Source organism: Poromitra crassiceps (genome assembly GCF_964638095.1).
Source record: "Poromitra crassiceps genome assembly, chromosome: 10".
In the NCBI taxonomy this organism is placed as follows: Eukaryota; Metazoa; Chordata; class Actinopteri; order Beryciformes; family Melamphaidae; genus Poromitra; species Poromitra crassiceps.
In genome coordinates this window covers 23,470,820-23,497,086 of record NC_139631.1, presented here as the reverse complement: position 1 = coordinate 23,497,086, position 26,267 = coordinate 23,470,820, and the positions used below count along the sequence as shown (strand labels likewise).

Here is a 26,267-nt window from a genome sequence, read left to right as displayed (position 1 = left end):
CTGAGAAACAGCTCTCAGATGTCTGTTTCAGTGTATTCCTCGAATCATCGGTTTCATATTTGTTGTTAAAATGCCAGTGAGCTCAGCGTACTAAACAGTCCCATCCCTAGAACACAGTAACTCTTAGAATCTGTTCTGGCTGAACACGACTTATCACTGATGGCACAATTTGATTCACTTAACTGTTTTCCTCAGGGGAAGTACATCTTGACGCCTTGTCCTATCAGCTATGCGGAGGAACAACTGCTGCACTTCTTTGGCCAGCTGCTTGGCATTGCCATTCGGGCAGACGTGCCACTTCCTTTGGACCTGCTCAGCTCCTTTTGGAAAGGTCTGGTGGGCGAGCCGCTGGACCCAGAGCAGGACCTGCAGGAGGCCGACTTACTCACCTACAACTATGTCAAGAAGTTTGACATTGTACGGAATGAGTGCTGTTTATCCCATGTGCCTGCGCCTGATGTGTCAATAATAGCTGTGCACCAGTTATTTCAATACTATGATTCTGAGTTCATCAAGAGCCCTGCTCTCTGCCCCACCCCAGGTGAGTGACGAGGCAGAGCTGGAGGCCCTGTGCGCCGAGATCTCGTCCCAGCACCACTCGGGGGAGAGCCCCGACTCCCCCAGCAGGCCCTGCTGCACCTTCACCTACATCACTATGACTGGAGAGGATGTGGAGCTGTGCCAGGGAGGTCGCAGCCTCACTGTCAGGTACAGGGAAACCTGATCACATCAATGCTCTTTTTTAGGGGGGGGGGGGGCTGTAGACTTCTGTTAACGTCTATGCACAGTGTGGCATCATTTTCAGTTCTGTATCACGTTTCTACTAATCTACAAAACTCAGCTTATTGTGGTCTGATTTCTTCATCCTTGTCTGGTGCTTGTCTGCGTGTGTGTTTTAGCTGGGAGAATAAGGATGTGTATGCGCGGGCGGTGCGGAGCCTCCGTCTGAGGGAGCTGCAGAATGTGGAGTGTATGACGGCAGTGCGTGCGGGGCTCGGCTCCATCATCCCCATGCAGCTGCTCACCATGCTCAGCCCTCTAGAGGTGGAGCTGCGCACCTGCGGCTTGCCTTACATTAACCTGGAATTCCTCAAGGTAATGGATACAAGAGAGACTGCTAGTTTTCAGTTGGTGCATTAATGCTTAAATGTTAGGCAATGAAACGGGTGGGCAGTTTTATTTCATCATATTCGTGAGATGGGGAAGCTCTTCCATCTCTATCATAGAAGCATTCTTTTCTGCACCAAAACCCTGCTAGGGGCGGAGTCTCCTATATAAATAGCCTATTAATAGCAGTTAGAATTTTAGTAAATACTGTTATTACCACTTCTGTCTTATTTATCAATCCTGTTATTCATAAAACCGTGGTTATATTCATAACCTTAAAGCCCCATTCAGCAAGTTTTCCAAGTTTTGCTATTGGGGAAACTGCGCCCTCTTCGTGCAATAGTATCGATAACGATATTGCCGTTCAAAGTCAACAAAACACAGCGCCAGAAAGCTCTATGTACATGTTGTGACATCGGGTACTCACCACGTGATGAAATAATAATCCATAGTTCCGTGAAACATCATTTTCGTAGCAAATCCGAATCGAGTTACTTCCTGAAACAACACTGCCGCTGTAGAGCGCAAGCGCGCATCTTTTTTTTTTTTTTTTATTGCCACGGGACGTGGCAGACAAACTGCTTAGTCCCAGGGCTGGCCAATGGAGGGCGGTGTGGGATAAATAAAGGCGAGAGTCTCCCTATTACAAGTCAATCTACCATGTCCTATGACTAAAAAGCTCTTATATTACAGTAAAAAATGTCAAAAATCTTACTGATTGGGGCTTTAAGTTATCATGTGTTTAAGGGCTTCCATCTTTACTCGGCCAGTCAGAACTGAGGATGGGGTTTATTTCATATAGGCTAGTCATATATCTCACCTCATTGTAATGTGTCCTGCTCTCTCCCTCTGCAGGCTCACACTATGTATCAGGTGGGTCTGATGGAGACAGACCAGCACATTGAGTTCTTCTGGACCGCTCTGGAGATGTTCACTCAGGAAGAGCTCTGTAAGTTCATCAAATTCGCCTGCAACCAGGAGCGCATCCCCTTCACTTGCCCGTGCAAGGACGGGGGCCCCGACACCGCCCACGTTCCACCCTACCCCATGAAGATCGCCCCTCCCGATGGAGCCGCAGGTCAGTTGAAGGACTCCTACCTCTGCTCAACGTCCTCTTTGTGCAGAAACATTGGTAGTGATTAGCATAGCTCATATTGTCTTTCAATCTTAGACAGACTTTGAGCATCTTGTTTGCTATTTTCGTCCACCCTGGCATTATTGTGTCTGTCAATTAGTAAGTGTTGTCTTATGGAGAGATACTGGGCAGTTTCACAGGTAGGAAGACATGGCCTTAGATGTCTGATGTGTGCTTGTGTACAGTAGATCCTTCACAGTGTGTCTCTGCAAAGACTCTATTGTCTTGTATTGTTTCATCACCTAAACAAGACCATGCGTGTCATCGTGTTCACCACTTGTTCCACATCAACTGATTTGCCTCCCACAGTTACATGAACACCTGCAGGGGACAAGCATGCATGACAACACTCACGTTAGAAGGGAGGTAGTAGCTGGTCTATATGCTGCTAACACACATTCCTGTTTGTCTGCCCTCCAGGTCAGCCAGACTCCCGCTACATCCGCGTGGAGACCTGCATGTTCATGGTGAAGCTGCCCCAGTACACTACTTTGGATGCGATGCTGGAGAAACTGCATTATGCCATCCACTACCGCGAGGACCCACTCAGCGGCTAGGAAGACTTGATAAACACCACTTCCTCCGTGAATTGAGCAGACAGTCCACCCCTTTGCCTAACCTCCCTCCCCTGCCCACCATCAGCCCCCAATCTCCTGGACCTTCCTCTGAGACACACCAAGTTCTTTATGCTCTGTTGCTGCCCCCCCCATTTTTTTTTTACTGGTAATGTTTTGCTTGTGTACCATTTCTTCATTTGAATCACAAATACACATATTGTGCATTTCAGGAGTACGGTATGTTTGATGTATATTTTTGGAGGAATCTGAGGGAGATTATCCCCACTAGTCCTGACACTGTTGACAGTGTCTGTTCTGGTTGCACTGAGGTTTACGATGGCATTGAGGTTGCACAACTGTGACACGGTCCAGTGCATTTTCTTTTCGTTAGCCTTCTCCACATTTTGTCCCATCTTCCCCCACCTTTTACAGATGGTTTAGTTCTTAGTTGCCTCCCTGGGTTGAATATTACAAGGTTAGGTCATGTTTTGTGAAATTAACAACTGAATGGGATGACATCAGACTCGCACTTTAGAATTGCAAGTTCAATTCATGTGTGCGGCACTGTCTTTTTGTGCTACTATTTTAATATTCAAATAGAAACACTTTGACTGGTCTCGGCAAGAGGAGAAGAGGAGTCCTACAGTAGTTGCTGGACTTTGCAAGGAAAGCATATACATTTTGTTAATCTCCTAATGCTTAACGTAGCTGCCTCCCTCTGACTCCCCTCTGTGGGATACATGCCTTTACTACAGGTACCTCTTTCTGGAGAGGGTGACGCTGCGTCTGTGTGAAAAGACAACCCTAATATAGACTTGTAGAATGGAGAGGTCTTGGGGAGATGTTTGAGATGGAGGTGCGCCTACTATCAGAAAAAGGAACTCTATAATGCTGCCTATTTCTGACCACATCGGCTATCAGCAGGCAGAACATGTGAACAAGTGCTGTCTAGGATATTATGTAGTTGCTGCCTGTAAAATAAATAATAAAAAGAACTGCTAATGGATTAAACTAATTTATCTGCCTATGTAAACTGAATATATTTTATTCAAGTCTCTGAAGAGAGGGTATTTAAGTCATGTACAAAGTCATATTAATCTATTAGTTTATGAAATTGCTCTTTGATTTTAAATATCCTAGTAGCTGTTGCAGCATGGTAGGTCAGGTAGACTGGAGCTCTACCTGGATGCCAGGGGAGCCCCCGCTGGTTGCTGGGGTCTGCTATACTTGCATTCGGGTTTATGAAACCTGCGTTGCTTCGTGAAATGAGAGGGAGATGATGTTCTCCCGAGCTGCTCTCCCACACTGCTTGTGTGCTACTGCTACTGAATGTGCAACGAATCCCCCCCTGCTCCCCAACTGAACATACACAATCTACACACACACACACTGGGGGGTGGCGGCTTATCTTAAGTTCTGCCTTTAAATTATTTTCTATCATGAAAGAACAGGATTACTGCTGTTTCTGTTGGTTCATTTTGCCCATAACCAAATGTTTAGCTGTGTAAAAACTTAACAGAAAAAAAATAATGTAAATAGACTTTTAAGTTAAGTTAAGTTTTTATTAATTGCTAATTCACTTCACCTTATAATTTTTGTTTTTGATTTGCACTACTCTTCCATGAAAAGATTCTAAAATGAGCAAACTACGAGATGTCTGTTGGATATCCCGTTTGCTTGGGGTTTTTATTTTTTACGAATTTTGAAATTACCAGTAATCTCTCACCTTTGTCTTGTACTCAGACGGATTCTATCTCTTCTACTCATGGTGAAACATGTTTTCTTGTGTGAGTAAAATCACCATTTTACTTGGATAGAACTGAAGAACACAACAGAAGTCGATTGATATTTGCCATGTATTGGATGGTTGAATTGCTTGCAAGTTTGGTTTTTGGTTCTGTTCTTTTTGAAGGGTTTACCGCTGCTAACAGGGACGCTCTCTTTCTTCCTCCTTTGGGGGAGTGGAGAAGATCATAAAAAGGACATATCCATACAAAGAGGTGTTGCGATGAATAAAAAAAAGTGTGCTGTACATTTACTTGATATTTATTACAATTATTTATGGTTGCATTAACTTAAACTTTTACTGTCTTACCTCTGCACATCAGAAACTTAACACATATCTAAAATGGATTATACAGATGTAAAGAATCGGATGGCGTTTGAGATTTGTGTCACAATAAAGAAATGTCTTGATGTACAAATGCTGTTTGGTGATTGTCCTCCTTTCAATCTTTTTTGTATGTTTACCTAGAAGACCAGCGTATACCGGAGTCAAATTCCTTGTATGTCTACATGCTTGGCCAACAAAGCTGATTCTGATTCTGAAGAAGACACTACAGTTCCTGTGTTATGGTTTGCTAAATTCAGTTTTCTTGTAGATATTGCTTGTGTATTCAGGCCAATTACAGGATGTTCTAGTCAAATATGTATTGAAATATAAAATCCCCAAACAGTGGGTGCTTTGCGTACTTGAATCTAATTCTGAGGGTGCAGTGTTGAAAAGGCAGGCAAATTGCATAACAGACTTGTTAAGTCATGTGTCCCCGATAGACAATGGATGAGTGTTGATCATGATGAATGACGCAGTCTTTCATTCTCGTCCCTCTTTAATTTGCTCATGCCTTCTATGTAAGTCCTTGTCCCCGGTCTCGTTACGTCACTGCCTGTAAACCAGACACCTTTTGAGAGCAGCGAGCCGGGCTTGGCCAGTTCTAGCCAGATCTGAGTTATGCTCCTCACTGACTCAACAACACATCACTTTATCTGTGCAATAGGCTTTTATATCCAGAAATATATGAGTCATTTAGTAATTTGGGGTTGATTTTTTCCCCCTTTCGTTTTGAGGTGATTGTTGCCTTTTTCCTGTAGCCTGCTATGTCTACAGGGAAGGTTCCCATGGAGGAATTCCAGGCATGTTTTCAACATGTTGACAGGTCCGTTTGATGGGGGGGAACCAATAAACAGTTGCCCACTGGCAGCTGACTCTTCTCCAGAGGCAAGGGCCCTCCACCCCATGTTTCAATGGCCTCCCGACCAATGAAACGGCAGGAACGGGTCCCAGCCCTCACACTCACAATCCAGCCAATAGAATGAGGGGAAGTTCAGTGCATTCAGAAGGTGTGGAAGACTTCCACTGTGGTTCCTCTGAAACTTGAAGCTGACCCATTAACACAGGTTGGTACAGCAGCGAGCCCTTTTGACCTGACTGCAGTACACTGCTGCTCAAATACATTCGTCACTGTGTTTGTTAGAGGTTACAGGTTATATTTAAAAAGGATCACAATTCCTGTTCAAAGACGGGATAGCCTACATAGCAAGTGTTTCTTATGACATAAGGAACAACTGAGTTACATAACACGCTCCTTGGTGCTATATAGAGCAGTAGTTCTCAAACATTTTCATGTCAATTGGACCCCTGAACTGACAGAAATTAGACCGCAGACTCCATTGGATAACATGTCCCAGGGTGCCCCATCTGATCATATTTTAGCTTAGGTGCACCGGACAGACGACCCCACAACTCTCCAATTATAGTAGATAGATAGATAGATAGATAGATAGATAGATAGATAGATAGATAGATAGATAGATAGATAGATAGATTGATTGATTGATTGATTGAGAGATAGATATATACTGTAGATAGATAGATAGATTGATTGATTGATTGAGAGAGAGAGAGAGAGAGAGAGAGAGAGAGAGAGAGAGAGAGAGAGAGAGAGAGAGAGAGAGAGAGAGACAGAGAGAGAGAGAGAGAGATAGATAGATAGATAGATAGATAGATATTTAAGTGTCATGCACACAGGGTGCCCAGGCCGCATGGGCTTATAAGACACTAAAAACAACAGTCTTGCATGGTGTGTAAACAAATCAACAAAAACATTATGTATGCATATATATACATATTTACAAATATACATATAAGATATGTCTTGTAAACCAGCTCAAACCATCATGAGCTGCAGTGAACAGGCATATGATAACAGATTATTGTATCTGCTAACCAGACCCTTAAACTGCTTGTCTTTTCACCTATGTTGTTGTGGCTCTTCCCAGATATTACAGTTGCCTTTAAAGAGCATGGTGCAGGATGGGAAACCACATTGCATTAATATGTATGGGAGGGGTATATTGCAATATGATGTTTTTTAAATCACACATAGTTGCATCTATACTCGTTTTTGTAAAGCAGCTGGCCACTGTTCCTGAAGTGGAACTGCTTTGATGTTAGGCCAGCTGGGCCATAACCTGTCGTTGGGTGTTCTGCTGCTCGGCCAACAACACCCAGCAACATGTTGCTGATGGCATGATGGCAAGTGATGTCACAGGTGGAGAACACCCATTTAGAATGCCACCTTTTTTACCATATTTCTGTATTTCTGCCATGGGAGATATAAATGTACACACACACACACACACTGATAAACTTGCATGAATGTTGTGTGGTAAAGACTGGAGTCTATTCACCTTATGTAGCCCCGCCCACTTGACCAAGTTGTGTTATGACTTCCTGTTCAAAACACCGTCGTTTTACCTGGTTTCACTAGTACTGTACTGTCAGAGGAAGTGTAATCACAATAGGAAGTAACTGGCTGAGCCCTGTGTTGGAACATAAGGTGAATAGAGAGCATAGGATCCTCTGCTTTACATGCCAACTGCAGGCAGGATGGTCAAACATGTCATGGGAGGGAAATGAGTCTTTTAGCACACCATTCAGGAAATATAATTTATTCATATACATCTCATAAAGTACAAAATCAGGAGAATAAAATACACTCACTTTTACACAAACAAAAAACATGCGGGAAAAAATCTGAATACAACCTCAATGTTTCAGGGTATTTTCAACATGTTTCTTCCCCCTCTCTCTTTCATTCAAAGAGGTCTTTCTATTCAACACCTCCCTCTGCCAGAGTAGCATAGTATCTTCATAACTATCACACTTTTTTTTTCTTACAAGATGTTCTTTCAAACTCCCTCCAGCAGCTCACCCATCAGTGCACCAGTCTCAGTGTTCAGGAGAATGTCAGAGTCTGGAATGATTTGGCCCATGTCTCCTGGTACATGCATATACGTATATGGATCTACAGTTGAAAGCACATCCAGGAGGGATGGTCAGCAACACCTGAGAAGATCCTCCAAGCTAGATCATGCCTAGCTGTTTCTTCAGCCTCCTCAGCTGCTCCATGCTGATGTTGTTGCCGCCGCACACCACGATGACCACAGGCCCCAGGTGCTGCGCCAGCTTGCCCTCCATCTGCAGCCTTTTGATGATGTCGCAATATACGGCTGCCAGTGCCGCACCACAGGCGGGCTCCACCAGGACCTTCTCATCATCTGCACACAGAGGAGAGACGAGGGGAGATCAGGCTCAGGGATGCTTTTTTGGCATTTAAGATGTAAACATCTGTTCGGACACAGGTCCTACTCACCAACAAAGCGTTCAACGGCTTTAACGGCCTCCTGGTCTGTGACTAGTTCTGAGAAAACGGTGTGCTCGCCAACCAGTTTCAGAGTCTGCGCAGACACCCGTGTCAGGCCCAGTGTTGTGGCAATACTTAAAAAAAAAGGATTTCATGTTACCATAAAGACAAGAATATAGACTAAGCACCAAAAAAGGCTGAATAATGATGCTATTGTTTGGGTGTTATGGTGTCGGGGAGTGGGTCTCGTACCTGGTGATTGCAGGCAAAGTGACCAGCTGACCAGCCTGCATGGCTGCACTGAGGCTGTGTGCTCCCACGGTTTCCATTGCTACGATGGGCACGTCAGGCCAGCCAGCGCGCCGCAGCCCCTCCACCACTCCATTCAGCAGGCCTCCACCTCCCACCGACAGCACGATCGCTCCTGGCTTCTCCCTCAGCTCCTCCTCCAACTCCTTCACCAGAGACGTGTGGCCTTCCCTGCACGCACAAACCAAACTCTAGTTGGTCAGATTCTGGGGAAATAAACACCCATTCCTGACAAACTGTGCAGGCTGAGAACTGAATTTTATGTTCTTCTTTAAAGCAGCAATTCCACCTTAAAATGAAGCAGTGTTTTTATAAAATACTGATCATGCTAGCTGTAGACCATATTAGTAATTATTTATGGTTGCGCCGACTCTTTGACTGTGACATCCACCATAATCGACTGTGCCTAATAGACTATGACTCAAGTTCAGCAATCTAAGATGTTTTGTATTATCTGCCGTCCCTTCTAGTGTAAATGACTGTGATAAGATATGGCTGACATTTCTGACATAACACCTGATTCAAACCGCTGCAACTGTTTTCCATAACACACGTACGTGCAGAGGGGCAGCTTGTGAACAGGCAAGGCAGGCAACTGCTTGGGGCCCCAGTCCGTTAGGGCCCCCTGAGGCCTGACAAACTTTACTCCACAGCAGTGACCACAAACCCCTATCTATTAAAGAACCAATGGAAAATTTGCAATGGCATTGAAACCTCCCTAAACGGGCTCATGTCATCCCCTGGCCTGGACAATTTTGAATGATGTGAATTCACTTTCAATTCAAGTCAATTATGTGACTCATTTCCGTCAAACTTGCATGATTCATGTATTCTCTTGAATTGAAAGTGAATGAAGTAAATTAATTCATCTGGAAGTCAAAACGAAAGAGAAAAAAGAGGATGTGGGGAAAAACAAGTGGAGCAGATACTGATTAGGCAGATAACTGAATGCTGTTATTTTAGTATAGCAACCTATGGGGAGATAGGCTACTTGAATAAATTCAGCTAGCAATGGTGTCACTTTGTTTTGTTTTTTTAGTTAACCTGGCTAAGCTAATAGTTATTAATTGCTATGAAAGCAGGGCACACAATTAGCACCAGTCACAACTCACCAGCCAAATGCTGGTAATAAAATATAAATCTGCAAGTGGCTGGTAGGTAGATTTGATTCACTCACCACCAGCCAAAAACAAACAATGCTAATCCATTGAGTGGCTGGTAACATTTGAACATTCACTAGACATTTGGCCAGTGGACAAAAAAGTTAACTTTGCACCATGTATGAAAGTTATGAATACGCTAATAAAATATGTCCTAGGAACTTGAGGAATTCCAATGATAATAATGATGTATTTTTCATTGGTGTCAGGTTATTAATAAAATGGTGATGAGGATGGAGGACCCCCCGGGGAATTTTTGCCTAGGGCCCCTACAGACTCTAGATTCGCCACTGCATGTTTCACTGGAAGTGAATGATAACACGTAGCCTATGCTACAATCACCAATCAGCAACTTGCACAACACTCTAAAACACTTATATTCCTCTGGTGTAGAGTGGAATCTATCTTCTGATATATCCCTCTGTTATATTATGATGAGAGATACAGTTAGATGACTGCGACAAGCATCTCAGCACAGAGAGTACACAGTAATGTTATCAAAGAGCAGTGAACTGTGGGAGCTGTAGTTCTCACCAGATGAGGGGATCATCAAAGGGGGAGATGAATATCCAGCCTGGGTTGTTAGCCACAAGCTGTTGTCCATATTCAATACTTTCATTGAGAGCCTGAAACAGAAAAAAGAAAACATGTCTTTATAGAAAATACGACATCTCTTTTAAGATATTCTACCATCTTTACCAACACCAACCATCACTTGAATTTATATTTCTTTATGCTGAAATAATGTAATTCTGTGTGTCACTGGTGTAAATATACCAGAACATTGAACATGTTGGAAAAAGTAAAGCATGCATAATGGAAACCACAATATATGATGAAGCGCCTTGAGATGATAGATAGAGCACTTTATTTATCCCCCGGAGGGAAATTCTGGCATTACAGCAGCAGATAACTCTTGATTTGGCGCTATATAAATAGACAGCCCGTTGATTGATTGATTGATTGATTGATTGATTGATTGATTGATTGATGAAGGGCTAGCTAACCTGGCCATGAATGATCACACTGGCACCCTCGTCCTTCAGCCTCTCCACTGTTGGGTTAGGGGTCACATTTGGCACTACGATGGTGGCCGGGATCCCAAGCTGACGGGCCGAATAGGCCGCTGCCATCCCAGCATTTCCTCCTGTTGTTATGACCCAACGCATCAGTTGTGATGACACAAACACACAACACACACACACACACACACACACACACACACACACACACACACACACACACACACACGCACACACACACACTCTCTCTCTCTCTCTCTCTCTCACACACACCCACACACACACACACACACAACACACAGAGCACCAGAGACAATCATCTTTGAAACGCTTTGATTTTCTGCTCACCTGAACAGCAGACGAATCGCTCGCAGCCTCGCTCGGCCCACTGCAAGACAAGCCCAATAAAGACACTATGAAAACCCGTTAGAGTGGCTTCTCAGTGCAGCATCTGGGCTATGAACACATGCTAGCAGATCATCCCAGTGTTCAGGCTGGAGCTGAGCCTCTTAAACTGGTCTGCACTGGCTCTTTTGTTATGCTAATCTGTTCACTCTCTCTCTCTCCCTCCTCCTCCTTCCATCAGCACCACCCTCTCATTGAGCTGTTTGGGCCCCTTGCAGGCAAGAACTTAATGAGGAGAGACCATCCCTCCTGGCTCACTGATAGAACCTAACACAGGAGGGAGTTACTCACTGTTTGGCAGAGGTGCCCAATGCCCCTGATCTTGAACGATCCTGTGGGCTGAGACGAGTCCAGTTTGAGGTACACAGATGTCCCTGCCACTTTAGTCAGGGCGAGGCTCTCCCTCACTGGGGTGGCCACATGAAGAGGGCGCTGGTTCTTCATCTCACTGTGAGGCAGACAAGTGGAGACATTCAGAGAGTAAATGGCGAATACTCAAACCTGAACACCAGGCAGAAAATTGTGTCCCTGATTACGAAGCAGTTTTATACAGGTCATGTGGACTCAAGCTGAAAAATAACATCACAGTGCAGGATTTGACATTGAGTGGATTTTCTTGTAGGACAAGTGGAACAGAAATGTACTTGCCCCACAGGACAAGCTAAAAGTCTGTGTTTCCACACAGACTTTACTTGGTTGGGCCGCCCAGGTATATTAACACCCACCCAAGTATATTTGGCGACCCATTTGAGCATTTTTTTATTTTGCTTTGTGAAACACAATGCAGAAATTATCAGAAGAACTGAGTGGATTGTGAAAAGTCTGTTTGACAAGTTAATTTACATTTTAAATGACTGATGATGAGGCAAATAAAGTCTTCAACTAACTAGCTAAAACTAGCCTGGTTAAAACCATCCAGATCTGTGAACTCACATTCTGTTAATCGTAGAACGAAACAGAGAAAAACCTCCTTCACAAACAAAATGGAAAAAAGCAAATTATTGTAAAATGACTTGTTTTTTTTACCCAGAGAAGTGACTTTTGTGCCTGGACAAGTGAAAGGTAAGCTTACTTGTCCGAAGGAAAAGTTAATGTCAAGCCCTGCACTGTTAGCAAGTGTGACTGTATAACCCCAATAAATAATAATAGAGCAAATTATTTTAGTGGTTACCTCTCAATGTATTTTACATACAAATCAAATAATGCTGATTGTAATAATTGACAAAGATCATTGATTCATGCATATTGTAACCCCCCCCCCTACTTACCTGATTCAAATAGATGAGAAGACAATAAGTAATGATGGATATTTGATTATTCCAAACTTCCTTTTTCCTTTGCCCCTCAGGCCCTCACATCTGACTGCATATATACCTAGTGCTGCTGGGGGCTTGGCAAAGGGCCCCCCTCTTGCAGACCAATCACAGCTAGGCACTCCTCTGCCAACAGACTACTCCCAGGAAGTAGTGAGATTCCACCCCATAAGGAATTTCAGTCCATTTTTATTTGATATCAATATGAGTTTGTTTAGGATGAGTCACAGTCTGATCTAATGTTCATATCATGTTCACTCCCATGACTGATAGGACTGTTCGTGTAGGGAATGGGAACAGAACGAGCTGGCTTTTAATTGTGTCAGAAAGACACATTTTTATACATTATTCTAAGATAACCTGATCTCATATATATATATATATATATATATATATATATATATATATATATATATATATATACTGTGAAATGGCCTTTTACCTGATATAGTCACAAATCAAAAGTGCAATTATGAAGAAAATTAAACTTTGGCTATCAATTTTTGGAAAGCGTAGGCATTCCTGTTGCCCTTAAAAAATATTAGCCTACAATATTGTTTGTAGCCTATGTATGTTCTCTCTAATCTGCCTTTTGCATTGGGGCATTGATTTGACTAATTTAGACATTTTCTTTTCATGCAACAGGCTCTTTCTTCTTCTTCCATGGTCCAGATCTATATATGTATATATATATATATATATATATATATATATATATATATATATAGGGATTCCACCTTCATCTCACCTCCTTAGAAATTATGTAACTACACTAGGCTACTCGATGACAATTTCACACACTGTCGTCTGCACGCACCCCTCCCCTCTAAAGGAGATGCAGGCACTGCTGGCATTACCAAAAGAGTCGCTACTATTTTGGCTGCTATCCCTGACTACCAAAAGCGGGCTCCCTTCCCCTGTGACACCGGCATGAGCAGACACTCTTTAGTGGCAGCAAAATGTCACACTGAGTGACGACTCAAACCTGATTAATCCGGACCATGGAAGAAGAAGAAAAAGCCTGTTGCATGAAAATAAAATGTCTAAATTACCGGTAGTCAAATCAATGCCCCAATGCAAAAGGCAGATTAGAGAGAACATACATAGGCTACAAACAATATTATAGGCTAATATTTTTTAAGGGCAACAGGAATGCCTACGCTTTCCAAAAATTGATAGCCAATGTTTAATTTTCTTCATAATTGCACTTTTGATTTGTGACTATATCAGATAAAAGGCCATTTCACAGTTGGACCTATAAGCTAAAGCAGCCATGTGTGAGAAAACTAGACCGTGTACAATGCTGAGTCACATTTCCAAGCAGCATGTTTGACAAACTGCTCTTGGTTCCTCAGGAGAAAATATAGGAAAACAGAGTCTGACTCAAATTCAAATTGATCATAATTATCCTTATGAGCTGCAGGAGCCCTGTAAAACTATGTGCTTAATTTCATTTGTTCCTTGTGAACTGCCTACAAGGCAGTTATTTCAAAGGAATAACACAAGTAGTTATTGTGTAAACTAAATGAGTTACTCAAAATAAAGGCAGAGGTGTACGTCAGTAACATCAGTAGTGAGTGCACTGCACAGATGAGTGCAAAGTGTGGTGTAGACGTTGTATGACGTGTGAAAGTAAGAGCCCAAACCAAACCAAACAGGTGGAAGGAGGAGGAGGAGGAGGAGGAGGAGAGAGAGAGAGAGAGAGAGAGAGAGAGAGAGAGAGAGAGAGAGAGAGAGAGAGAGAGAGAGAGAGAGAGAGAGAGAACAGCTGACTCAGATAGGACAGTCTCCAGATGTCCCAGATCAGGTAATGAAGGCAGCCTGCAACTGAGATCAGCCAATCAGTAAAGTGCAAAGAGCCCATAAGAGTAAGAGGGCTGCCACAATAATGTAGCCTACTTCAGCTGTGTACATATCTATTGTAGCCCTGTGGTGACTGCATGGTGTGGAGGCAGTGGGTACCAGCAGGTCTATTCGAGCTACTTTTCATCAAGATAATAGGATATTCAGTCAGGGGAAATAGTTGTCAGACAGCGCACTCTAGTGGCACACAATAAAACCTGGTGGAGTTGCAGTGGAGAGTACACATGACATGAACCCATCTTCCCATCTTTTATTTGCAGAATAGTTTACCTAAGGCCCTACTGTATATACAGTAGTTTAAAGGCCCATACGATCCCATTGCCTTTTCCCCCTATGAACCAGCATGGTGGGGATTTCTGGGGAAGCCTACAAAAATACGTCTTCCCTGCGGTACTCTAACTGTCAAACTAAATCAATGCCTGCAAAATGATTTACAGTTTTCTGATATCAGATCATGTGCAAAATAAATCAGCTTTGTTTTTTGGTGAAGTCAGGGGCGTAGATATAGGCAGTGACCCCCTCTACCCCAGGGGCCCATGGAGAGAGCAGGCTCCCCAACAACATAGGCCTATTGGGCAGAGAATGGGCCCTTGCAAATTACTCAAATTGTCACCCCAGAAATACGTCTTTGTTCAAATAAGAACACACATTAGATCTAAAGTGGTGGCAGCTATACAGTATGCCCTCGAAGGGCAAAGCTATCTCTGTCAGGTCACAATTTTTTGTAAAATAGTCAGTAGTAGCAATCTATAACAAAATGATATGCTTATTCAACATAAAATCTATGTGCGATCGGGCAGAAACTTTCAGGAAGTGTAAAGAGCACCCGTGCGGGTGACCTGACAGAGCCATGTTTTTTTATTATTATAGGTAATTGCCCTAATTAATGATGTGATGTCATCAGTGATGTCATCCTTCCTGGCTGAGGCTATAAGTTCAGTGATGATGTCATTAGTGATGATGTCATCCGTGATGATGTCATCAGTGATATCATAGAGTAGACGAGCTGCATAGTGGGTGAGCCTAGGAATCGAGGACGCGAGATTGCTAGTTTAAATAAAGATACAATCATTTAAAATTTAAAATTATTTTTCGGGATGTTCCGGGGAGGCGATGTAATTCTGCTACATGCAGTTATTTTGGTGAAAGTAATGCAAAAGTAGTGTATTAAGTAGCGAGTTACTCTACACAGACAGTAATATTGTAAAGTAACTTATTACTTTCAAATGAAAGTAACTGTAGTAGCGTATATTACATTTTGAAAGTAACTTGCCCAACACTGTAGCCTACCCTACGCCACTGGGTGAAGTTCTCTTTTACTTGAAAGCTGAGCCTACTTCTATTCTAAAATTCAGCGGACCTGGCTTGACCCTGTTTGACCACTGGAGGGCAAACCGCTATTGTTAATTAGCCAATTAGCGTTACTTACCCGGCTTCTGTTCCATCACTGGGAATGCACACACTTGCAGCTGGGTTGACCATTGACCTTGACCATCGGGCTGTGCTGTGTGTGTGTGCGTTTTCTTTTCTTTTTTTAATTTAAGGTAGATTTTAACGTTTTAAATTGTTTGTCACACTTTGAATACTAAATATAAGGCAGAACTGAGTCATGATTTCAATTAATTCCACTGTATTTTTCCCAATTAGACCTCGCCAGTCAAAGCCATGCCTCCCACCACCGCACAGTGCACACGAACGAACAATCCGCTATGGCAACAGGGGAAAAAGGGCAAGAAAAAAAGGGAAAAGATTTGACAACATGGCGCACTTTCGTTGAGAAAAGTTTCTTCTGAACGCCAAACAGTCCCGTTTTTGTGGATTTCCCGCAGTTTGACGACAGACCACTGCAGCACACACATTTGGATGAATTTTTCAGCTCTTATGATGCATAAACAGACGTGGCTGCGCGTTTCTAAATCAACGAGGACTGTGATGGGATGAAAGCGATAACCCGTTGCAGAAGCAAAAGCACAGTCAGACAGGATGGAGAAGCAAGCAACTCTGAGAGAAAAGGTAAATAGATATTTAAAAAAACAACAACTAATTTCTACGCAATCACGCGAGCTGCCATTTACTGTAAAGTTATTAACATTTCATTGCCCCCTAAATGACACGTTTGCGTCTTGGACAGGAAGTACCAAGACCATTCCTGCGAAATCCTCGTAAAAGACTTTCTATCGATTTTCCAGTCACGCATACTGTAGGGCAGGCTTAGCAGCAGCACACAGATAGTGTGAGCTCTCTTTAGCTCAAAGAATAGGCAACACGTGATTTAATGTCATTGTCGAAGATCACACTGATTACAAAACAGGCTATATGAGCCAGCTGTCACACATGTTATTTTGATGTTGCAGGAACACAAGCGCTTACAATGCCAAAATGCAAACAGCTGGTCAAGTCATGTTTATTTGTATAGCCCTAATTCACAAGCATGTCTCAGAGGGCTTCACAGAGGATGTGTCTAGCTAAATCTAGCTGACACAACAATAACAATAGCAGTAGTAATAATAACATGGTTGAACAATCTTAGAGAGAGACAGAGGGAAGGGGAGAAAGGGGGAGAGAAAGTGGGGGATGAGAGGTGGTGATAACAGGTCTGCAGTTTGTGTATTACCATAACTGTATTACCAAAAGCAAATCTATGCAAGTTCCTATGTATGAGTTGTGTGTGTGTGTGTGTGTGTGTGTGTGTGTGTGTGTGTGTGTGTGTGTGTGTGTGTGTGTGTGTGTGTGTGTGTGTGTGTGTGTGTGTGTGTATCTGCCCTTGGAGTGATGAGTATTATGCTCTCTCTCGCTCGCTCTCTCTCTCTCTCTCTCTCTCTCTCTCTCTCTCTCTCTCTCTCTCTCTCTCTCTCTCTCTCTCTCCCCTTATGATTAAGCTGGTACAGTAGGGTGTTTTCTTTATTGGTCTACAGGGAGCCTGATAGGTCTAGGGCTATATTATTATCTCCCTAACTCTCCACCCTTCCTGCCCAGTGCCCACATAACAGCACACAGCCCCTAGTACAGTATGTTGTGCAGTGGCAGACAGGACAGCACACAGTGAATGCTACTATAAAACCATGCAGATTAGTGACTCCTCCTGTCTGGATGAAGGTGTGATCATTTTGAAATCAGATGGTCAGTTGTTTATCCTGACTTTTCTTTGTGAGTCAGCTTCTGAACGCCAGTGAACAAAATGTGATATGTTGCTTTAGTCTACAGTAGGTGTGGAGATCAGTCCCTCTATTTGTCTCTTTCTGAGGGGCGGGTTGCCTCTCATCGCAACCTTATAACTCAACAGTAAACACTTGCTTTAATAGCAAAACATAGCGCCCCCCACCCACACACAACATTTCAGTGGATTATCAAGATTTGATGTTCAGTCTTAGAGCATAACTGTTCGAATCTCAACAGTATCTTTCTACCAGTCTAGTCGCATTGGTTATTTCAGGTAAAACACTTTCAAAAGTAAAGTAGGAGACCTAACCTTCCCATGTTCTCATAAGGTATCAAGGGGTTTTAGTGATTATCATTGACAGACCAATTAGAACATGTGGGAGCAGCAAAAGGGTGCAAGAAGAACACAAGTGACTGGTACACTACTGTAACTTGATGTTGACTCTGTTTGATACCCCAAAGCCCTCATGTCTGCTGCTTCTACTCCCTCAGCCTCTGGAAGTAATTACCAAGCCTGCCCTATCCCAGAATTCACTCTGAGGAGGTGTGGCGAGAGAGAGGTACAGTAGAGTGGAAGCTGGCCTCAAAAACACCCAACCCAACCTAAGATTGATTTCATGATTCAGTAATACTAAGCAAAGCATCCCTGTCCAGAGGATACAGATAGCACTACTGATCTACTTTCTACATAAAAAGGATGTTGGCAAGAGAGTGAGACATGGTACCTGTAAGAGACAGAGTTCCTCTGCTTGTCCTGGTTGGCTAATAACTCTCCGTATGAAGCTACTTTATAATTGATTTAGTTAGTAGTTATCGGCAATGTAAAACGGTTTCAGAAGTTTTTGGTAGAACTCAAAAACTTCTAAACCGCTAAACGTCTAACGTCTAAACCGCTGTACAAAATAAAATAAAAAGTAATGAAAACGGGAGCTTGGTAGTGCTGTAGGCTAAATGTCAGAATTGTGCAGTGTTAGATTTAGTGTGAACCCTTATTTAATGACACTTTATGACTCCAGTTTTATGATGGACACCTCTGGACTTGAAACCTACACCAGTTTCTTGCCTTGCAGTAGTGAACTTAGTCACTAGCTCAAGTAATAATGGAGACAGAGTCAGTGCCAGTATTGTTTGATAAAAATAGAAAACTTTGATATGATTAGCAGCACTTCTTAATTCTAACAACAATCAACATACAACAAGCATGTATCTCCTGTCACAGAAAGCACAGGACATGAGGACATTGGTTCATTCTGAAATTGACCGACTGAACTCTTATTATGTAGTAGCAGTAGCGTAGTAGCCAAATGCTAAAGCATTCTGAAGTTGAAAAAGGTTTGTGTACGTTTGGATTCATAGCAAACATCAGAAAACAGAGGGGCAACATTTAGAGCAAACTTAGGCTGTTTAATTCCTTTTTCTCTTCAAATAATAATTAGGAATGAGAAACAAACTATTTTCAGTGGCCTTTTTTGTACAGTTTGTAACATCGCAAACAAAAAAATAACAGAGGGAGGGATCGGATTTTCTATTCCCCCCCATTGTTATTATTTGTTTTTGTGCCAAACTGAATGTTTTATGGTCACTCACGATTCAGTAGGTCAGTGGGTAAGCTTGGTTCCAGCCTTAAAACTCATTATATAAGGATTTTTCAAAATGTCTATGGAGAAAATGAATGGGGAACTCACTTCCGGGGTGGGAAAAGTCACGTGATTGTTGAGCTCTATTGAGACAGGTAGTTTTGTTTTGCTGATTAGACATCATTCATGTCCTTATCAGTAACTGTTTAGATTTGTTTTTCCAGCCAGTCTAATTTTTTTACACCTTTTTGTCCATTTCTCTAGTTTTCAATTTTTGGTTCTCGGACAGTTGGAAGACCTATCCGGCGTGTGGTGGTTGGAGCAGAAGAAGGGGTCAGATGTGGCCTCAGCAAAGCAGAGTTCATGGAGAAAGTGCAGCAGAGCAACGAGGCGTGTCAGCGCGGCGACTTCCATGCTGCTGTCCATCTGTACAGCGATGCCTTGCAGGCTGACCCACAGAACTGCATCCTCTATAGTAACCGTTCTGCAGCCCTCCTCAAACTGGGTCAACACCAGGCTGCCCTGGACGATGCTGCAAAAGCCCGCGTCCTTAATCCCAAGTGGCCTAAGGTAAGAGTGCTTCAGAAGCCTTACCTTCATTACAGATGCATGGACATGGTAGACCATCATGTTGTAACAAGGCAACAACACCACTGAGGGGAGATGGAGATGGTTTTGATTCTTCAGTCCAGCTGGGCACAATAACATTTAGTCTTCTACAGAAACTGTTGATTTTTCTCCATTGCGCCAATTGTAAATGTCAAACAGAATAGTAATTTGGATGGGATGGGATTTGATGGGAAGATTATGACCAAATTGAGCTATAACTCCCAGCTTTATAGAATACATTGTAGAAGCCATTTTCAAAAGACCTATATCCATTTTGGAAAAACAAAAACATTATTTGAAGATCATCATCATTATCTCTAGGATCCACACAACACCAGTCAAGTTTTAGTCGACTAAAAGTCAGAGTATTAGTCTCATATTAGTCAAAGAAAACTGTAACTATTGTTTCTTTAGAATTTCCAAAATCATTGGAAATATCTAATAATCTGTTATTATGGAATGGTATTACTGTAAGTTTTGAATGTGCAATACAGACACAGATTTAACTGTTTTAACTTCTTCTTCCCTCTGATTGGATCTCTTCCCAATTCGTCTCTCCTTAACATTTTTGTCTAGTTTTTATTTGTTGACAAAAATGTGAATAGGTTTCCTGATAGCTTTTGTCATCACAATTTTGATTTTATTTCGTTAACGTCTAGTTTCCATCAGTGAAAATAGGTAGTCGATGAACATTTTTCATCATAGTTTGCACTACCCTGTCTTTGGTCGTCTTTGGTCTTGTTCGGGCCATGTGGACTAACGGTTATGGTATGGTAGGTAAGGTAAGGTAGGTTATTCACTAACCTACCATAGATTTAACATTACTCACTCAGCCACATATATCACTACAGTAGGAGACCAGTTCCTCTCAGAGATGTAACGACATTGATTTCATGATTTAGCATCAAGAGATACTTGTGTGTTAGAGAGCAAGAGACTGATGATGATAAGGTAGAGTGGTATTGATTATCATCCTTCATTGCCGATGATGGATCAAAAGCCACCTCTTTCTTTGATCTAAGGTCATGTATCTTTGGATATTCAGGTAGGTTTTCTCTTCTGTAAAAATGTATGTATTGTCATTGTATTGAGTATTGATATCAAACGCATTTTATATTACATAACTAATATAGATTTAACATTACACGCTGCTACGCTGCTAGCCACAGGCTGTATCTCTCTGCTGTCCTCTGTGGCTGATTCAACCTTCTAACTAGCCTTTTCAGATCTAGTTTGTTCCTTTTAGACGTTGCCTCCCTGTTGTTTCCAGTTATAACTAACTGACTCCCAATTCCTCGCAAGCTGTTTTAGTTTCCAACCCTCCGAAGTTAGCACCATCTCACTATCCTGAGTCGCCTCAACCAGCTCCTTCTCTGGAGCCATTTCACCTGCTAACTCACTCTGTAGCTCATCTATAAGCTCTAGCTCCAAATCCTTCTCTTGGATCTAGCTCTACAACTCTTGAGCATCGTGTTGATAAGCTCTGGGAGATCATAGTCATGCTTCCAGCCCCAGTCGTTCCTTGCGTTGGTGTCATCAAATTTCATTGGCCAACTGTCAGCGATGGCCTGTCGGACAGGGTCGATGTCGTATGTGACCTCCAGACCGGGCAGCTGCTTCTGCAACTGCTGGGCCAGTTCCTCGGGGGTGAAGCTCATGGCGTTGATGTTGTAGGTCCTCATGCTCAGCGTGTCAGCTGGTGCCTCCATCACCTCCAGCGTGGCGCGCATGCAGTCATCAATGTACATCATGGGCAGCCGTGTGTCAGGCTTCAGGTTGCACTGGAACTTGCCTGTTTTGACGGCATCGTGGAAAATCTGGACAGCGTAGTCTGTTGTGCCGCCGCCGGGCTCGGAGTCACCAGAGATGATTCCTGGGTAGCGCAGACAGCGGAAATCCAGGCCGTAACGGTGGTGGTAGTACTCACCCATCAGCTCAGCATGGACCTTGGAGACACCATAGATGGTGCGAGGCCTCTGCACACACAGATCTGGGGTAGGGTTGCGGGGAGAAGTAGGGCCAAAGGCGCCAATAGTGCTGGGGACAAATAGACGCAAGCCATGTTCCGCTGCGATGTCCAGGATGTTGTGAACCCCGGTGATGTTGACGGCACGTGCCAGAGGCACGTTGGCCTCTCCAACGGCGCTGAGCAGAGCGCTGTAGTGAACCAGCCAAGTGATGCGGTTGTTCACCACGATCTCACGCAGGTTCTTGTCGTCCAAGATGTTGGCATAGATGAAGGGTCCGCTGTGGAAGACATGGCTTGAAGGCTTCCTGATGTCGGACAGAATGACATTGTTTTTCCCAAACCTCTTCCTCAACAATTTGGCAAGCCCGACCCCGAGCTGTCCGAGGCCGCCTGTAATGAGCACCTTGGTGTGGTCTTCCTCTGAGAACATAGACGACACCTGTCGAGGGGAGAAGCTGATGTTGCTGATGTTGTGCAATGCAATGTCATGTTTATAGGTGAGGTCAGGGAGCATGTGCTTCTGCCTTGATGCAGCTTGTTGGTTTATAGTTTGGCTCAGGCTGGCTGCAGCCCTGGGTAATGTTATTTGACCAACTCTGCATAGCATGTTAATGATACTGCACTGCCCAGTCCTATTTATAGCCCGGGAAGGATTTATGACATCACTGAAAATGTCACCATGTCTATAACATAATCAGTGTCTGTCAATAATTTAAACCACTGATAAAGGCAACCGATCGGATTTAACAGAATGTAGTGGATGGATAAATCCAGAACGAGGCGGTAATGCAACATAAAGTATGCCAACTGTCATAAAACACCACAGAAGAAGAAAATCCACTGATAAATCACTTATGCATAGTGACATCACTGATGATATCTCTCACCAATGACATCACAATTGCTCGAGTGACATCACTGACTCTGTCATGACATTGTCCTATTTATGAGCATTACCCGTCCTACTTATGATTTATGACATCACTGATGATGTACAATGTGTATGACATGTTAGACTCACTGTGCATTCCATTGCACTCGGAATTTCGGAAAAAATGTGGTCTGTAACAGCAAGATGAACGAAGAACACCAGGTTTGGCAGCTGGTCCATCAGAACCTCTGTGAAAAAACACAGATTCAGAAGCTGATTCTTGTTGAAATTCTTGATGTCATATTTCCTTTGACAGTCTTCCTTTAGGAGCAGGTTTTAAAGAGCAATCTGTCTGTCTGTCTGTCTGTCTGTCTGTCTGGATGGATGGATGACTATTATGATGATATTATGGTTATAGTAGTATAGTGTATAGTAGTATAGTTATTGTAGTATCAGTTGGAGTACTGATTCTACTATAACTTCAGCTACTACTTCAAACAGATCAAAATGTACAGACTTTTAAACTGTAACGAAATTCAACTGTCTTCAGCCTTCTTTTGCTGAAGCAAGAACAACAAATTTCTCTTCAGAAAATGTAACCTTTTCTAGTTCTTGGATTTACTTCCTGACAGCTTAGACTCTGTTGTTGAAGTTACTGTTAGAAGACTTAATGTACCCTGACCGTTGTATTTTAACTTATAGTCTTGATAGTCAGGAATTCATGTGTCTGTAGTATTGACGATTAAGCAGAGGGTGGAGGCTCTTTTTTCCATAAATCACCACTAGGGGTCAATCTTGTCAAACAGGAAAGCCTTCTCAGTGAGACACAGTGGAGAACATGTCTGTAGTACATGTCAAACAGGCGTACACACACACACACACACACACACACACACACTTTTTCAAATCTCACAATGTGGGACCAAAAACGTGACCAAAATCGCAGAGCCTACTTACTCCCTTTTATATAATACATTCAGTTGGTTCAAGGTAAATGTCATCATCATGCATGACGTTGGTCTTGAATGTAGAAATGGTCTTATACAACAAAACATCCATCAACACAACCAGCATGGAGAATTTTAGTGGTAGTTGACTTTTCTACTTTGTGATTGTAGAGGGAAAACCCAAGGCCAATAGGATTCATTCTTCAATCTTATCTTTCATACGTCAGAAAAAAAGCATTTGATCATTAAACTAAGATTCCCTGCTTTATGTGATGCTATCCTAGCTTGATCTTCTAATCAGAGATTTTGATTGATTAGTGTGTATCAATATTCTGTAGTGTATTCTATGAATGAACAATGGTATTTATTACAGCTGCTGTTATCAGGGCTTCTTCAATAGGCCCGTCTGTAGGGACGTGTCATGGCGGCATTGACACTCTGGTGGCAGATTGTGCTCCAGGAAGGAGGAGTTTGCTCTGCACAGCCGCCTGCCTCCAGTCCATCTGCTCCGGCTGGATGTTTGATGAAGGCATGGCGATTCAATCACACGAGTGTGCTGGCATTTAGATCCTGTGTGAGTACATATTTATCATCAATCACTGTGACCGCACCTCTGGATTGGCCCGTCAAACGGTGACAGGCTGGGCTGTGCTGCCCCACGCACCAGCGAGCAGCCCACCCTCTGCAAGCCCCGTAGCCAGCAGCTTGTGAGAGGAAGCCCTGTCTGATCTGTCAGCGTTCCTCTATTGCTGTAAGTGCCAGACGCACTCTCTCCCTCTTTTCCTGAAAGAAGAAAGAAAATGTCTGCTTTAATGACCCAAGACAGCTTGAGGCCCTCTGTCCCTCACCCTCTCTCACTGAGTGCCTCTGTCCCTCACCCTCTCTCACTGAGTGCCTCTGTCCCTCACCCTCTCTCACTGAGTGCCTCTGTCCCTCACCCTCTCTCACTGAGTGCCTCTGTCCCTCACCCTCTCTCACTGAGTGCCTCTGTCCCTCACCCTCTCTCGCTGAGTGCCTCTGTCCCTCACCCTCTCTCACTGAGTGCCTCTGTCCCTCACCCTCTCTCACTGAGTGCCTCTGTCCCTCACCCTTTCTCGCTGAGTGCCTCTGTCCCTCACCCTCTCTCACTGAGTGCCTCTGTCCCTCACCCTTTCTCGCTGAGTGCCTCTGTCCCTCACCCTCTCTCGCTGAGTGCCCTCTGTCCCTCACCCTCTCTCACTGAGTGCCTCTGTCCCTCACCCTCTCTCACTGAGTGCCTCTGTCCCTCACCCTCTCTCACTGAGTGCCTCTGTCCCTCACCCTCTCTCACTGAGTGCCCTCTGTCCCTCACCCTCTCTCGCTGAGTGCCTCTGTCCCTCACCCTCTCTCGCTGAGCGCCTCTGTCCCTCACCCTCTCTCACTGAGTGCCTCTGTCCCTCACCCTCTCTCGCTGAGTGCCTCTGTCCCTCACCCTCTCTCACTGAGTGCCTCTGTCCCTCACCCTCTCTCGCTGAGTACCAAAAAGCTGAACGGGGAACAAAACAGGGTGTCAGATTGGTAGACGAGGGGCACACACACTCGCGTGTGTGTCTGTTTGCATTTTGTCTCAGTGTGCCAGTATGGGAGGCAAACTGGGAGAGAGAGAAAGAACGCGTGGTGTATATATACTCAGTTTATTTGCAAAAGAAATGATGTCGACCTCTTGCACTTCAGTCCACACCTTTTGAAAGATATGCAGTAGCTGTGTGTTCCTTCTGATGGAAAGCACTCAGCGTTTGTGATATTTTGCGATCGTGTTTGTGCACCGTATTGGAATGACTGAGGTGACAATACCCTTTCCAGAGTGATTTCCTGCCTACTCTCCTCCTCCATCTGCTCCCTGACTCTCCGCACTGCTGTTCCAGTGACATGTTAAACAAACAACAGCCCTTTCTGCTATCACTCCCATCCTCCCGCTTGACAGGAGAGCTCCCTGGGAACCAGAGGAAGAGTGGCAATGCATGTGTCATGGGAGCCATCTTGATCATTTGCATACCTCCTGATTATAGGCTATGATGGTGCCTATCAAGGGTATTCTTCTGTCTGCTCAAGCGTTTGTGGCAGAAGTTGCTGCTGACACCCACCCGTATTCACGGTTGAATCCATCAAGCCATGTTTCTCCGATGAGTCTGTGACACATCGGCATTGAATGTAATCTGTTCATGCCGTATTATTACGTGCATACATTTTCTTTTCCCACCAACATAAAAAAACGTCATGTTCATGTCCCAGTGGAGCGGCCTCAGGTTGAACCGAGACAATGAGTGTTTGCACTGGGAAAGGTCGTGGTGTGTGCAGAGGGGCTGAAAGGGGACTTTAATTATAGTGGCAGATCCAGTAATTGTGCACGGAGTGGATGCTGACACCCTGGCGAGGCATGGACCCTGTCCTCCTACACTGCCGGGTGACGATGACACTGCCTGTTGCTGTTAGCGTACGTGCTGTTAGCGTACGTGTTTCTGTTAGCGTACGTGGACCAGGAAGAAAAGAATCATATGTGATTTTTAAGACCTTGCCCCGCTCTGCGGCACTCTGCTTTTCATGTGGTCGAGAAGCACTGGGGTGTAATGCTCCCCTAGTGGTGAGACAGTCTGTTAAAGCAGCCCTCATCTGATCTCAGTGTGCGGAAAGAAGAAAGAAGAACCTGGCTTTTGATGTCATGTGGAGAGAGTGGTTATAGCTCTTCCGCCTTTCTTCTTGCTTTCATTTTCCCCCTCTGAAATATTGATCTCACACATGGGGGCGACCTGTTCGAATAATAAACGGAGAACCCACTGTTAGTACCTAAGCAGGCCACAATAGATGGGTATTTGATTTGAT

At 43.7% G+C, this 26,267-nt stretch overlaps 3 protein-coding genes and 1 pseudogene across 5 annotated transcripts in view; 2 read left to right on the top strand and 2 right to left on the bottom strand.

The window, feature by feature from the left end:
• hectd4 (HECT domain E3 ubiquitin protein ligase 4) overlaps positions 1–4,986 on the top strand; it is a gene marked incomplete at its 5' end in the record, with an annotated part of 53,986 nt that extends 49,000 nt beyond the window's left edge. For both annotated transcript variants that reach the window (XM_083645194.1, XM_083645193.1), the window contains 5 exons: positions 196–417; positions 542–708; positions 900–1,095; positions 1,963–2,185; positions 2,663–4,986. In XM_083645194.1, coding sequence (XP_083501320.1) covers positions 196–417; positions 542–708; positions 900–1,095; positions 1,963–2,185; positions 2,663–2,799 — 945 coding nt within the window. In that variant the 3' untranslated portion in view covers positions 2,800–4,986. The remainder of the gene's footprint in view (positions 1–195; positions 418–541; positions 709–899; positions 1,096–1,962; positions 2,186–2,662) is intronic.
• A 2,959-nt stretch (positions 4,987–7,945) lies between these two features.
• sdsl (serine dehydratase-like) lies at positions 7,946–11,568 on the bottom strand (the record flags this gene model as incomplete). The annotated part of the gene is made up of 7 exons (XM_083645208.1): positions 11,413–11,568; positions 11,065–11,104; positions 10,702–10,841; positions 10,229–10,320; positions 8,478–8,705; positions 8,235–8,359; positions 7,946–8,139 (listed from the first exon to the last, which is right to left on the bottom strand). The coding sequence occupies exons 1-7, from the start codon at positions 11,563–11,565 to the stop codon at positions 7,946–7,948; spliced, it is 972 nt and encodes a 323-aa protein (XP_083501334.1). The 5' UTR covers positions 11,566–11,568.
• A 4,712-nt stretch (positions 11,569–16,280) lies between these two features.
• LOC310784189 (tetratricopeptide repeat protein 28-like) overlaps positions 16,281–26,267 on the top strand; it is a gene marked incomplete at its 5' end in the record, with an annotated part of 254,622 nt that continues 244,635 nt past the window's right edge. The window contains 2 exons of the mRNA XM_083645200.1: positions 16,281–16,310; positions 19,298–19,603. Coding sequence (XP_083501326.1) covers positions 16,281–16,310; positions 19,298–19,603 — 336 coding nt within the window. The remainder of the gene's footprint in view (positions 16,311–19,297; positions 19,604–26,267) is intronic.
• Positions 21,064–22,125, bottom strand: LOC310783732 (L-threonine 3-dehydrogenase, mitochondrial pseudogene; annotated as a pseudogene). Its single transcript has one exon. The product of its transcript is annotated as an L-threonine 3-dehydrogenase, mitochondrial pseudogene (transcript).